The sequence below is a fragment of the Nomia melanderi genome, chromosome 6, assembly GCF_051020985.1.
Source record: "Nomia melanderi isolate GNS246 chromosome 6, iyNomMela1, whole genome shotgun sequence".
Classification (NCBI taxonomy): Eukaryota; Metazoa; Arthropoda; class Insecta; order Hymenoptera; family Halictidae; genus Nomia; species Nomia melanderi.
The window spans coordinates 11,225,643-11,239,685 of NC_135004.1; the positions used below are offsets into that span (position 1 = coordinate 11,225,643).

Sequence of the window (14,043 nt, forward strand, 5' to 3'; positions counted from 1 at the left end):
AAAAAATGTCCAGCACATATGATGCATCCCTGGCGGAGCTCATAGTGTACTAAATCGGACAACATAACCCTCAGTATTCTGAAGTCAATCGACCTATGAATTTCGTGCATTTTCTTATAGAATCATCAATTAAGCTATTAAATTGTACAATATTAAAATTCTTATTATCTAACGGCATATTCGTAAGGAATCGTAATCTACAGTGTTAAATGATAAAACAGGATACAAAAATAGAAATATGACTTTTCAAGTTGCCATATAAGCTCTATTGAGAGTTACATATCATTTTCTGAACAAGTTTGTATAATAAATACATACACAACTAAATTATAATCATCGCATTTTACTAAATTTTTAATCGTAATTGTAGGGCATTAAGCAAAGTTAACATTTCCAAGGCAGTTAACAATCATAATTACAACATGTCAAGTATAAAGGTATCTATTCTTTTAATTATTGTTCGCATTTTTATTATTTTTAGATATACCATGTATATTTTAATTTGGAAATAACGCATAATTTTATTTTCAGGAATTGCCTGAGCTACAAGTCTTCAAAACAGTATTATTTCATTGTGTAGTCATAATAGCCTTACCTGTATTATCATTTTTTACTAGCAAGATATTTATCTTTGATGGTAGGAAAATGATTAATATTATTATCTGAATATTTAATTGTTCATTTATATTATTATTAAAACATATACTAATTAACCTTTTATAAATATTCAAGTAATTTTAGAAAGATTAAATAATGATGACACATGCAGTTGCATGAAAAAAAGTTTATAATTTTTTCTATTAATTGGATCTTGTATCTCCTCAGTTTTATTTTATTTTTATTGTAATCAATGCTTTCCTAATTATTGTATGTTGAAACAAGTAATATACCAAATTGCATCATATATTTTTTAATTAATGATTAATTAGCATGCATTACGTCTAAGTGAACATGTTTTTAAGGATCAAATATATGGTACAAATTGAAACGAATTTTTTTTGTACATTTTAGGTTTATTGGGGCTGAATCATGTGCCAAGCAATGTATATTCAGCAGGAGTCGCGATTCTCGTGTTACACGTGGCTCTCGGAGCATTTATATACCGTGCATACTTTGATGATCAAACAAAAACACAAACGAAACAAGACTAAGCCTTCTTTTGTGTTTCACATATGTATGTACTTAAGTACACCTTAATAACATATTTATTCGCGTATACTTGTAGAAAGAAAGATGTTACATCATATTGTATTGCATTCTGCAATTCTCATACTTCCCATCAATGTTTAAGTAATTCTTTTTTTCTTTTTTCCTTTTTTTGATGGATATGGTGATATAATATATAGATGGCAAATATATCTGTACTTAGTTAATGCAAAACACAATTGTTAAATAAAGAGCAAGGACATTCCCACACAAAACTTGCGTATTGTACAGCACAAACTTTGTAACATTCATACATCTATTTGGAATATAATTCCGTGATATACTTTGTTTTAAATTCAAATAATTTTGCAATAGATCATTTTATAGTGTTTCGAGGTATCCATAATACCTGATGGATAAATTAATTGTAGTGCACTTCGTGATCACAGTACTATGACAATTAGGGGCAAATTTGCAATACTTACAATTTTTAGGCTTATGATTAATCTCTTTATAAACATAGGAAGAACAATTTCTAAATGAAAAAAAAACGTGTAAAAGAAATGATTACGAAAGCATTACATAAATTCGCCCCTAATGTCAATAAACAGCAGTACATATTCATTTCTTTTTGTTTCTACATAGAATAAATATAACAAATGAGTTATAATTAATATACAAGGTGACAATATCTCAATGATATCAGTTATTATATATCATTTTTAGTACCAATGAAAATCATTCAAAAAATTACAGGAACTAAAGTAATATATTTCTCAAACACTTAAGTTCAGTTATTTCCATTTTGTTACATGAATCATAATCCAAACAAAAAAAATGTTTTTCCTTTTACGAATCGCTATGAATTTTGTACATCAATATATCTAACTATAATTTTGTTCGTTTAGAAATGTTGCGTCATTAAAATTTGATAGCATTTAAAAAATAAAATACCATATATATATATTGATCTTTTTAGCTTCTTTACACACATGCCATTCTGTCGGCACATCAAAGCAAATCCTAGAACAAGCTTAAAACATTATTAACGAAATATTAATTTATTTAAGTATTGTAAATGCAACAGAAGTTTGTGTGACAGGATATTTTGCTGTCGGCCTGGGAGTGTTGGAATGAATGCTTACTGTATTATTAAATACATAAGATCGCCAGCGATATTAACTACTTCACAATTTAATTTAGTCATTAGTTCTAACTTAGCATTTGTCCTATATATTATAGGTCGCAATGTATTAACTTTTCCTACTGGCAATGAAATCAGGGATCTCTTTAGAGTACTCCACTGATAAAAAAAATTTTGTTACACTGCTTTTTATTGGTATATTAAAAATTGCAGAATTTTTTAGTATCGGCATTTTAATAACTTAATACTGTGTGTTTTCATAATATAAGGAACTACATATTTTAATAGAAAATTCTGTACAATGGTGGTGTTAACTGTATGTTCACAATAAAATGTGAAATGTAAAATCCTAAAACGGAAATTATTCAATTTTCCTTTTTTTCGTGAAAATAAAGTGAAAGTAGCATTGTAATGTGTTGTAGAGAAATTTTGCAACTACGTGTCAATTACTTCAAATGTCATTATTCGCTTTTAGTCAAATTAAAATGAACATGTAGTCTTCCTCCATTGTAATCTAGGGAAAAATTCTTCAATTTTCAACATACTTGAATCAGTGACACTTGATCCTTGAATATAAGTCAACTTATCACATTAACAACAGTGAAAGGAAAAGAAAAAGAAACAATTGTATGTGCTAACCAAAAACGTATCAGGTGCTTTTGTAACATGTTAAAGATGACTTGAATGATGAAATAATTTTCATTATTTTAATCATGATAGATTCAATAGTATTAAAACATATAAAATGGGATCACTAAAATGGGATGGACTCAACGTCCATCTTCTCTTCTTGTGATTGATGCTGATTAGTTTGTGGTTGACCATCACCTTGACTGTTTTGATTAGTTTTATGATCTTCAGCGTTTTTATCTTTTGATTTGTCCTCCTCTGGAGCCTCGACTTTAGGTTTTGGTTTGTTTAGGATTGGTAATATAATACTATCCAATGACTGGAAAAAAAGCAAGTAAAATTGAAAAACATGTATAAAATTATTTATATACCTGTTATATTTGAAATACCTGTTTCTCAGCACGTATTTGGGCAACAGTAACCGGTGGTGGTTGTGTACGGGCAGTCCCGGCAAGAACTATACGTTTCTCTTCCAACCACGTCCATTTGTCTTGTACGGCTTTCTCAATTTTCTTCACTTCTTCATCTGTTAGATGAGAGTATTTATCATCCTTTCCACTTGGTGCTTTAATATGATCAACATTTTTCTTCGCTAATTGTAACGCTGCCGCTAATTCTTCTAATGCGTGACTCCTGCCTTCGAATTCATGTCGCCTTTCTTTAATTGGTTCGCCTTGTGCCTAGAAATAATAGAAGGTTTCCTTTTTTCCGCAAAAATCCGACATTTCATATATTACATGACCCAACAAAATATCCGTAATTCATGTAAGATATATTTTATAACTTTTGCAAGACTATAGAAATTATTATTTAAAGAATATATAATTAAGAAGATACAGCATAATTTGTATAAGAAATTGTTAAGAGCGGATAGTCGAAAGTGGCTCGTTGACAGTCTTCGCAACGCTCAATGTGTTAATTATGTAACAAAAATTAGAGCTTACCTTAAGGCGCGTTAGCCGTTCTACATAAACTTGTCGTTGACAATCTCCACCTTCTTCATAGAGCCAATCTTCAGTTTCGTTTAATGTCCGCGAAAGTGCTTCTTTGTCTGTTTCTGTAACAAATGTGGCCAATTCGTCTTCTTCTGACAATTTTGCACGTAAGTCGTAGACATATTCCTCCAATGCATTGCGGGCATCAATACGTTCCTTTTCTTGTCTATCTGCGGCAATCATTTTACACTGTAATGTAAAGTGTATATCAGTTAAAAAGTGAACTGTCCATAAAAATGTATGTATCATACTAATCGTAACATACTTCTTTTTCTTGTGCATTCTCCAAATCCTGCTGAGAAAGGCCAAAGCCGTGTGTTTCCCAAGGAAGGTCAATGGTACGAATAGGAATTTTCTTTTTGCCTTTATTCTCTTCACCTTTGTCATCTCCCTAAAAAGTAATACGATGAAACATAAATTATTAATTACAATTTACTCAGATCAATGCAGTGTCTTTTTCGTATAAACGTTGGCAAAATATATACAAAATACTCAAATGTAAAAATAAACTACATTTTTCATTTTACATATATACTTTGCGCGAACACCTTTCTGTTCGAGTAATTTGTTACCAATAATTGAACTACGACATATGAAACGAGGACAACAATGCCATATAGTACATTAAAGAAATATCATAACGATACAAGAACACATAATAGCACATTGGAAGTCAGGTGATGATAGTAATGAGCAGAATATAAAGAGAGGCAAAAATGAAGTATTCACTGTATAAATACTTATTACATTTTACATCTGAATTCTTTCAAAATTAACGTTATATAATATACGAATTAAAAATTGAAACGTATTGCCTGCCTTCACATTTTTCGTATCGATAACACCTGAAATTACTAAAAATCACTGTCTCTCTTTCTTCTGCGACCCAATGAAAAGAATAACAGAGCAAAGACAAGACAGCACGGCATGACACAACTGTATCTTGGACCCATATGCATTGTGATACGTTATGGAATCATTATGTACACTTTTGCATCTACAAATATTCGAAAAATCAATTATCATATAATTACTATTCTTTGATTTTGTTTACACTTTCATACTGTGACTATGATTAGTCGAGTTTGCAGAAGAAATCGACACAGGTTTAAACATTCTGAATAGCACTAATGCCATGCACTAAAAGAACTATCATAAATAATGCGCTTCTGTAGTGATGCATCATATATATTGTACATTTTCATACTCTTAACGTCTGACTATTTTCAAGAAATCACGTGAACCTCTCACAAAACGAGAAAAGAAATACAATTTGTAAAAAGAATATTCCCTCTACGTTTCATACATTTGTCGGTTTACCACGATACAAAATAATTTGTACAAAAATAACATACTAGTGTACGCGTGATATAATATTATTGTAATATGTAATATAGCACATTAATATTCGAAAATAACAGAAAAATATACGTAGACGTTTTACAGTATCAGTTTGTGATAGATATTCATTATAATCATGCAAAGTATTTAAATTTGATTAGAAACATTACTGATTAGAAATTAGTGATCTTGTAACAAGTGACTGACGATGCTGACGTGATGAAAGAAATAAAAGATCTATGTCACTCTCACGCATGAAAAGATATTCGTGTAGCCATTACGAATTACAACAATGCAACGATCTAAGACAAAAGTCGGAAATCATTGCATATGTTTCATTAACATATTGCACATGGGTCCAAGAAATGATAGTGTGTCGCGTACCGAGCTGAACCAAGAGAGAATCCTGGAGGAGTAGGAAGGGCCAGAACCCCTCGCACCTCTTCCACCATCATCAGCATCTGAGTTCCGTCGTGTTTTATCCATGCTCACCTAAACCACAACAAACTCACGTAGTTATGCACCAGACACTCATGACCATATGAATTTTCTACTTCTATGAGAAGTAGCTCCGAATAGAATGGACTTAACAACTTTATAACTTAAGTGTTAATTAAAGCGTCAGTATTTTTCCCAAATAAAATAATCAATTTAATAGACTTTATATTATTACTTAATGGAAGAAGAAAAAAAATATATAGCTAACAAAATTTCATGTATACATTAAAAGGGAAATGTTATATACTATTATTACATATAAGCTACTATGTAACTTACATATGCACAGTTTATTAAGAAAAACGAAATAAAATGAAATCATGCATATACATATATATATACCTCTGGTGCTGGTGGTTCATTTGCTTGTGCTTCTTGATCTGGCTTATCTTTTTGTTCCGCTTGATGGTCAACTTCCATGTTTTGTTGCTGTTGTTGTTGCTGCTGCTGTTGGTGCTGTTTCTCCTCTTCTTCTTTTTCTTGCTGAGTAAGCTCACGTTTCTCGATGAGTGATGCTGAGGTAACTGTGAATAATCCATTTAAATTTATCCTCACTTTCACTTTTACTTTTGATGATTCTCCTTCTGGTGTTGGCTTTATATTCCTTATTACAAACACACCTGTAAAAAATATATTGTTTCTGTTTTAGATACGGAAAATATCAAGGAATATCAAATAATAATTATCCAGATCAAAGATAGAGTTTGTACCAATATGAGTTTGAGGATACGTTGGTGGCGGGGCACTGTAACTGGCAGTCAGTGTAAGCGGATTTGATCGATAAAATGTCAACATTTTTGAGAATGGTACAGCATGATTATGACCAAATACTTCCATTACACTGAAATAGTAAGGCGTCGCATAATTAAAAAAATTGTTCTCAATTAATTTTAAATACGTTGTAAAATAAAACATACCATTCTTCGTTTTGATTATTATTCCATTTTAACGTGATTGGATATGGTTGAATATCTGTCACAGAAAAATCGCGAACTCTTACAGCAGGACTTAACATTGCACACTGGAGTGCGCAACCTCTCGAAACAGCTTCATCTTGATTCAATGTTGTAGAGACAGGACGATTAAAAACTTCTTCTACCAAACGTTTAATAGCGGGAACACGACTGGAACCTCCCACTAATTCTATCGAATGAATTTCTTCCAATTTCAGTTCTGTAAAAAACATTATGAATTAATGTACTGTTTAAAAATATATCTTATGTTAATTTAACCTTTTGTGTCCTGAATGGTTATTTTTATCTTTTATTGTAATCTTCATTCTACAGACCTACTTCAAGACTATAGATAAGTTGAATTTTTCTAGAATATTTTTTATTGTTCCTTGAAAGGATAAGTTGAACTTTGTTAAAAAATTTTGTCCGTATATTAAACAGGTAGAATAAGGAGGGTTAAAGCATTTATTTTATATGCTGTTTTCGGTTTTCTCTCTTTGTAATGGACTGTGATATAGTTAAAGTAAATTAAATTTCGTAAGAAGTGTAGGCATATATAAATCACTGTGGCACATTAATAAAAATAATATCTTAAAGTACCATAAGGACATTGAAGGTTAAACAATATATGGTAGACATAGAACTTACTGGAGTCTTCAAGGCACTTCCGCAAAGTGGATTCCACGCGTTTAAACAAATGAGCGCACATTGCTTCCATGTCTGCACGTTTCATGGTGCCATGTACATCTTTTTCATCCATGAAACATTCAATATTTAGAGGAAGTGTTGTTGAATTGGCTGACATCTGTTTCTTCAACTTCTCTACCTCTGCTAGTAACCTTACATATGCACGTGGACTGCCACGTGCATCAATATTATAACGCGATTGAAAGTCTTTGCAGAAGTGATCGGCTAGAATGGCATCTATATCCCTGCCACCTAACTGACTATCAGAAGCACTTGCTAACATCTGTAAACAATATTTTTATATTATAATAATGATTTATTTTTAAATAAAAAGATCAATATCTATTTACAGAAAATTAATATTTACCTTAAGCTTTCCTTTGTGAAACGCACAAATGCATACTTGTAGACTAGCATATCCACAATCAACAAAAGCTATATTTCTTGGAGGTCCTTCAGGTGCAGGTAAATCTTGTTTGTAAATACCGTAGCATAAAGCAGTAGCAGTTGTTTCATTGAATAATCTAAGAACATTTAAGCCTGCAATTCCTGCAGAATCCAGCAATGCTTGGCGTTCAGATTGTGTAAAATATGAAGGAACAGAAATAACACAATCATTAATAGCTGTTTGCAAAGCAGTTTCAGATATATCCTTCAATTTTGTGAACAACATTGCAGTGATTTGTTCAGGTGAAAAGATGTGTTCTTCTCCTAAGTATTGTACCTAGTATTTATGAATAAATGTAAACAACTTGTCAATTTAAAAGTATTACTGTTAATGTCAGATATAAATTACACCTGACTCTCAATTTACTCGAACCTTTTTTAGTCTCTTTTTTCGCGCGATCTGAATTTAGTAACACCAAATAAAAGGTACTTTTGTTTTCTGGAATGTCATTCTTATTTCTTTTGTTTAGCTATGTGAAATAGATATGTATTTCTAAAGCTTTTACTAGCTTTTTTTCCAATATTTCATTTTCTCTTGTACCAACAGACTCTATTTACACGATTTTTACTCTATTTACACGAATTCACGTGAAACGGATTTTCGCATAAATCGAGGATCAGGTGTACTAGCAATATGATTCATCAAATACAAGTGTTCCAAAGTGATATAAATAAAATATGAGACTCTAAGAAAGTGAGAAACCTGGCAAAATGCCCAGATTAATACTGAATCAAGTCACATTAAAAAGAACAGTAACAGCATTTATTATGTCTAAAATCTAAATAACTAGTGCATTTGATGAAATGATTGTAAAGTTTAACATTAATGTCAATACATCATAGATTATTATAATTATCTTTATTATTTTCCACTTTATGTTTTATGTTAAAAGTATAAAGAAGAAACTAAAAAATAATAAAAACTTACATGTATACCAATATTTCCTTCTGCCTGCTGAGTTACCTTAAAAGGTGACATTTGAATTTCTCGCTGTACTTGGGGATCATTGTATTTTCTACCTAACCATCGTTTAAATCCATAAATAGTATTTTTCATGTTAGTAACCATTTGATTTTTAGCTGCCACACCAAGAATTCGATTTTTTCCACTAAATGCCACACATGATCTGAAATGAATTATCAACTAATTATTATTTCTGTTAATTTAATACAGATAAAATATTTTAGAACTTTAAATGTTCTTGTTGTCAGAAGTCTAAGTACGATCATTTCTTTGTTTCATATACATGTATGTAACATATATGTAACTTTTGCAATAATTAGATAATCTTGTAAAAACATCTATTTTTAAAACATAACAGATATTGAATTAACATCTGTAAAACACATTAACCTTTTTATGATTCATCAATATGTAACTTGAATTCAAGGTCATGAAACTACATTATCAGAAAATAACACAAAGTGAATGGAAAATAAATTATTTCATAAAGTAACATTGTGCTATTTCGTCATAACAGTTATTAAAAGTTTATAAAACCTTGAAACAATTAATATCTGCATTTAAAAAATTCGTTAATACTTTGATTCTTATCTTGATGACTATTTCAATCATCATATCGCAAAAGTAAATAAATATTCTATGTTTACTCGCGCGGAATTAAGCATATATACAAACATTTCTAGTTTTTCAACCAACCCTAATCGGAATACGTAATAGTTTTTTTTGTGTCGCAAGATAGAATACAGTTGCATTAACGTCTGACACTAATAACAGCCTCTTTAAAAATGTTCTCGGCAGATCGATAGCAAATGTCAGCTATATCGCAGGCATATCAAATTTTGAATAAGACGGAAAAAATTACTCATTGATTTTCGACTACGCGATGGACTTTTTTGTACCGTCTTAGTCATGTGAAAGTAACCACGGGCCACCTAAATAGACAAAACGTTGTGGACATAAATGGTAGTGACCGAATAATCCATGATAGGCTCTACATTTAATTCGCGTGACATTGGGCTACTCAGTCGTATCGGTAGATTTTTATTTCAGTTCAAGTAAATTGCCATCGAAAAATTCGCGTTAGAAGGCGAATAGATACGAGGAAGACCGGTACAGTGCACCGGTACCCGCGTAACGTTATGCAAACAGTCAGGAAATAATTATGTGAATGAAGGAAACTTACGGTGTGTTTCGAAGACTGTAATCATTAGCTATTGTCTCAATACCTCCAGCGCGTGCTACGGCCACATAACAACTCTCGTTACCGAAGTCGATTCCAATCACGGACATAGCAGCCATGGCTGATATTAGGCTGATCAACGTTTTCCTTGCGACACTGAATTAATTGTCGAGTTTAGACCGTATATTCGATGTTTATCCTCGAAAAAGGATATCTAATTGATCACTAAATGCTCAGCTTTCTCTGTGACGTATTAACGTGAATATCAAATTCACGGTCCCACTTTGATTCTCAGTTCTACTCACTCAATAGACTGAACGAAATGCCTTCCGCACGATGACTGCGATTACTTCTTTCTGCTAACTTCTGCTGAAAATTCACCAATCATGGCGCTGCAGTATACAACTCCTATTGGTCAAATGGCTGCTCTGGAACATTCTGGAATTATACGCCGGAATCTACCTAACGTGGATAACACAGGCGTTCATTCTGGAAGGATCGAATATAACGGATCAATACAAACCGCGTGTTTCAAGTCAGAAACTACCAGATCCAGAAATAAACGTTTGATAAGAATCATAATTTGTAACGAACGTTTCCTCTGAATTTCTCGTACCTTTTTCAAGGGATTTCGAATTTATGTATAGGGTGACTCGCGCATTGGCATGATTGGTTTATACTCCAACATGTCGGTTGTGAAACGAATATTCAAACGTTTCAATAGCCTGCGAATCGCTAGGTCTGTTTGAATTGTTACACGATATTGTTTCACGATAAGCACTAACGTTAAAATATAAAAAATTGAAAATTTTGTTCTTGCACGGTTCTTCCATGCAAGAAAAAGTTGTATAATATACTTTTGCTGCATGTACTAACGTCTTGCAAATGTCTTGCATTTTATATTTATATGAAATATACGTCATGTCTACGTTAACCTACTATTACTTCTAACATAAATATACGATGATGTATTCGTATTTTATATAAACGTTTTACGTTTTCGATTGCGTCATCATAATATTCCGAAAAGTTCGCTTTGTCGTATAGTAGCACTTGCATGCTAGAATGCAATTTGAAGTGGAGCATTCATGAATAAAAAAAATAAAAAATGTATATGTAATGTAAGTTTTTCGATATAACAATACTGGCAGTTATTTAATAATTTTAGTGTCCAGCAGTATTAGTCTTTAATTTTCATGAAAAGGCCCATGGTTTGAATGCGTGCATACGCGAAAATTTATTTGTCAAATTTATACAAAATGTCACGTTTGTGTAACATATGGTTTTATTTATGTAAAAAAGGCTTCAAAAATTCGGAAACTTTGTTAAGCAGTCTGAAGCTTAAAAAGATTAGCGATTTAGAAAATGTATCTTATCAAAGAAGTATAGGTTATGCACAAATTTATAAGAAATTAGAGAAACATTTTTACCCATTGTACAAGTTACTAGATACACTTATGTTAAATAAACATTCTTCTGTATTAATGAAAACAAAGTTGAAGTTTAATAAATATGACACTAACCCTACGAACAAATATAACAAAAATTTGGGATTCATATTGAGTGGAATTGGATTGACAGTAGTTCTCTGCAAGGCACAGAACCCAAAGCTAGGTACGTACTTTTTATATTAAAATTTATGTATATATACTAATTTTCAATGAATGTTTTTAAACAGAAAAGCAATTTTTTTGGGCTGCAAAAAGTGGCGATGTTTACGAATTACAAAAAGTAAGTTCAATAAACATTTTATTATATACCAATGTATAATAAAACCTTTGTTTATAGAATATAAAAGAAGGTGTTGATGTAAATGCACGTCATCCGTTTGGATGGACAGCATTACATGTTGCTGCTATTAATAAAAATTTAGAGGTCATACAAATTTTATTAAAGATGGGTGCTGATGTTAATGTAGGAGATGAATTTATCAATGTTTATAAAACAGCCAAAGAAATGGGAATACATTCTTATGATGGTAGAGTATGCAAATGAAAATCCTAATAATTGTATATTCTGTTACAAATGGTATTATATACGTACTGTTCAAAAATTTTCAGTGATCATGATAAGAGAAGATGAGTTTTCTGATATTTTGAGTACCAAAGCTAGCTTTAAAGGTTTTACACCTCTACATTACGCTGTGTTAGCAGATTCAAAAAGTTGTGTACAGGCATTATTGGATGGAGGAGCAGATCCAACAATAGAAAATGAGGCTGGTCATCGTGCAATAGAATATGCTAAAAATGGAGCTCTTAAAGAAATGCTAAAAAATCATGCTACAAAATATGATCAAATACTCAAGGAAAAGGTAAATCTATTTAAATTGAAATCTTCACTTCTACGTAATATTATTTTTGATCCATATTTTTATCAAATATTGTAAATAGGAAATAGAAGAACGTCGTAGATTTCCATTAGAACAACGCTTAAAACAACATATTGTTGGTCAAGAGGGAGCAATATCAATTGTGGCATCTAGTATGATATATTTCATTTAATAAATAAAACAATGTCTAAATAGATCATAAATTTAAACCATTTTATATATTTGTAGCCATTAGGAGAAAAGAAAACGGTTGGATAGATGGAGAACATCCTCTGGTATTCTTATTCTTAGGTTCATCTGGAATTGGAAAAACTGAATTGGCAAAACAATTGGCTACCTACATTCATAAAAATAAAAAGGAAGGATTTATTAGATTGGATATGTCTGAATATCAAGAAAAGCATGAAGTTGCCAAATTAATTGGAGCACCACCAGGGTATACATCACAGTTATATTATATAAAACACATTTAGGTATTACAAAAGCATTTTATTATGTTATTACATTTTATAGATATGTCGGCCATGATGAGGGTGGACAATTAACAAAACTTTTAAAAAAGTGTCCAAATGCTGTTGTATTATTTGACGAGGTTGATAAAGCTCATCCTGATGTGTTAACAGTACTACTACAGCTCTTTGACGAGGTACAAATATTTTTGGTATTATATATTGGCATAAGGAACTAGAAATTAAACCAAATGATTAATTTTGATTTTTAGGGAAGATTAACAGATGGCAAAGGAAAAACAATTCAGTGCAAAGATGCAACTTTTATAATGACGTCAAATTTAGCAAGTGAAGTAATTGCCAAGCACGCAATGCAACTTAGAGAAGAAGCTCAACGAGTTTTAAATCTCAGACTGGATAAAAATGCAGAGGAGGATCAGACTCCAGAACATATTGAAATATCTCGTAAATTTAAGGATGAGGTGGTATGTATTAATTTTTATTCAATAATGCAAACTCTCTTATACTACTCATTCAGAGTAAGTTAGTTACTCAGAATCAGCAAGAATTATTGAAGCAATTATATTATTTAATATATTATATATATATGTGCAATAGGTACGACCTGTATTGAAATCTCATTTCCGAAGGGATGAATTTCTAGGAAGAATAAATGAAATTGTTTATTTTTTACCATTTTCTCGATCAGAGTTGATAAAACTGGTAGCTAAAGAATTAGAAGCCTGGGCGGTGCGTGCAAAAGAAAGACACATGATAGACTTGAAATGGGATAGGGAAGTTCTTTCAATTTTAGCAGACGGATATGATACTCATTACGGTGCTCGTTCTATTAAATATGAAGTCGAGAGGCGTGTTGTTAATCAATTAGCTGCTGCTTATGAACGAGGCCAAATAAGTACGTATATTATTATTATTTTATTATACGATTTAATAATGTCAGATTTTAATCAAACATTTAATTACAGCAAAAGGATGTTGCGTGTTACTTAAACCTAAATGGCATGAAAATGGTGCGACTATAGCTTTATCCGTGCGACCTCAAGGAGTAAAGGATTTCGTCGACATTGCTGATACAGATAACTTAATCAAAAATGTAAATTCTGGTTTCTAATACTGTAAATAATGATATCTAATATGTAATTTTGTTAAACATACAGTATGAAACATAGCTGATCTCTAACGCATTCATAGGAGAGTTCATATTAGTTTAAGTAAATATAGTTACGCACAGAAGATTATTTTGCAGTATTTATTGTGTA

At 31.4% G+C, this 14,043-nt stretch overlaps 3 protein-coding genes across 4 annotated transcripts; 2 read left to right on the top strand and 1 right to left on the bottom strand.

The window, feature by feature from the left end:
* Positions 1–44: 44 nt before the first annotated feature.
* Positions 45–6,682, top strand: LOC116427953 (vacuolar ATPase assembly integral membrane protein VMA21 homolog). The gene is made up of 5 exons (XM_031978906.2): positions 45–297; positions 371–437; positions 532–637; positions 1,012–1,174; positions 6,404–6,682. The coding sequence occupies exons 2-4, from the start codon at positions 423–425 to the stop codon at positions 1,149–1,151; spliced, it is 261 nt and encodes an 86-aa protein (XP_031834766.1). The 5' UTR covers positions 45–297; positions 371–422; the 3' UTR covers positions 1,152–1,174; positions 6,404–6,682.
* Positions 1,897–10,358, bottom strand: Hsc70Cb (heat shock protein 70Cb). 2 transcript variants are annotated; one of them, XM_031978890.2, is made up of 12 exons: positions 9,989–10,358; positions 8,770–8,968; positions 7,762–8,118; positions 7,356–7,677; positions 6,672–6,927; positions 6,465–6,595; positions 6,097–6,374; positions 5,641–5,748; positions 4,181–4,306; positions 3,865–4,104; positions 3,310–3,600; positions 1,897–3,239 (listed from the first exon to the last, which is right to left on the bottom strand). In XM_031978890.2, the coding sequence occupies exons 1-12, from the start codon at positions 10,102–10,104 to the stop codon at positions 3,045–3,047; spliced, it is 2,619 nt and encodes an 872-aa protein (XP_031834750.1). In that variant the 5' UTR covers positions 10,105–10,358; the 3' UTR covers positions 1,897–3,044. The 2 variants fall into 2 exon arrangements, with proteins under 2 accessions (XP_031834750.1, XP_031834751.1); XM_031978891.2 differs by lacking the exon at positions 5,641–5,748 and having other exon boundaries at positions 9,989–10,357.
* Positions 10,359–10,560: 202 nt separating this feature from the next.
* LOC116427949 (mitochondrial disaggregase) lies at positions 10,561–14,017 on the top strand. The gene is made up of 10 exons (XM_031978892.2): positions 10,561–11,599; positions 11,664–11,716; positions 11,774–11,963; positions 12,046–12,296; positions 12,376–12,466; positions 12,543–12,750; positions 12,828–12,960; positions 13,036–13,248; positions 13,382–13,679; positions 13,750–14,017. The coding sequence occupies exons 1-10, from the start codon at positions 11,203–11,205 to the stop codon at positions 13,893–13,895; spliced, it is 1,980 nt and encodes a 659-aa protein (XP_031834752.1). The 5' UTR covers positions 10,561–11,202; the 3' UTR covers positions 13,896–14,017.
* The last annotated feature ends 26 nt before the right edge of the window (positions 14,018–14,043 follow it).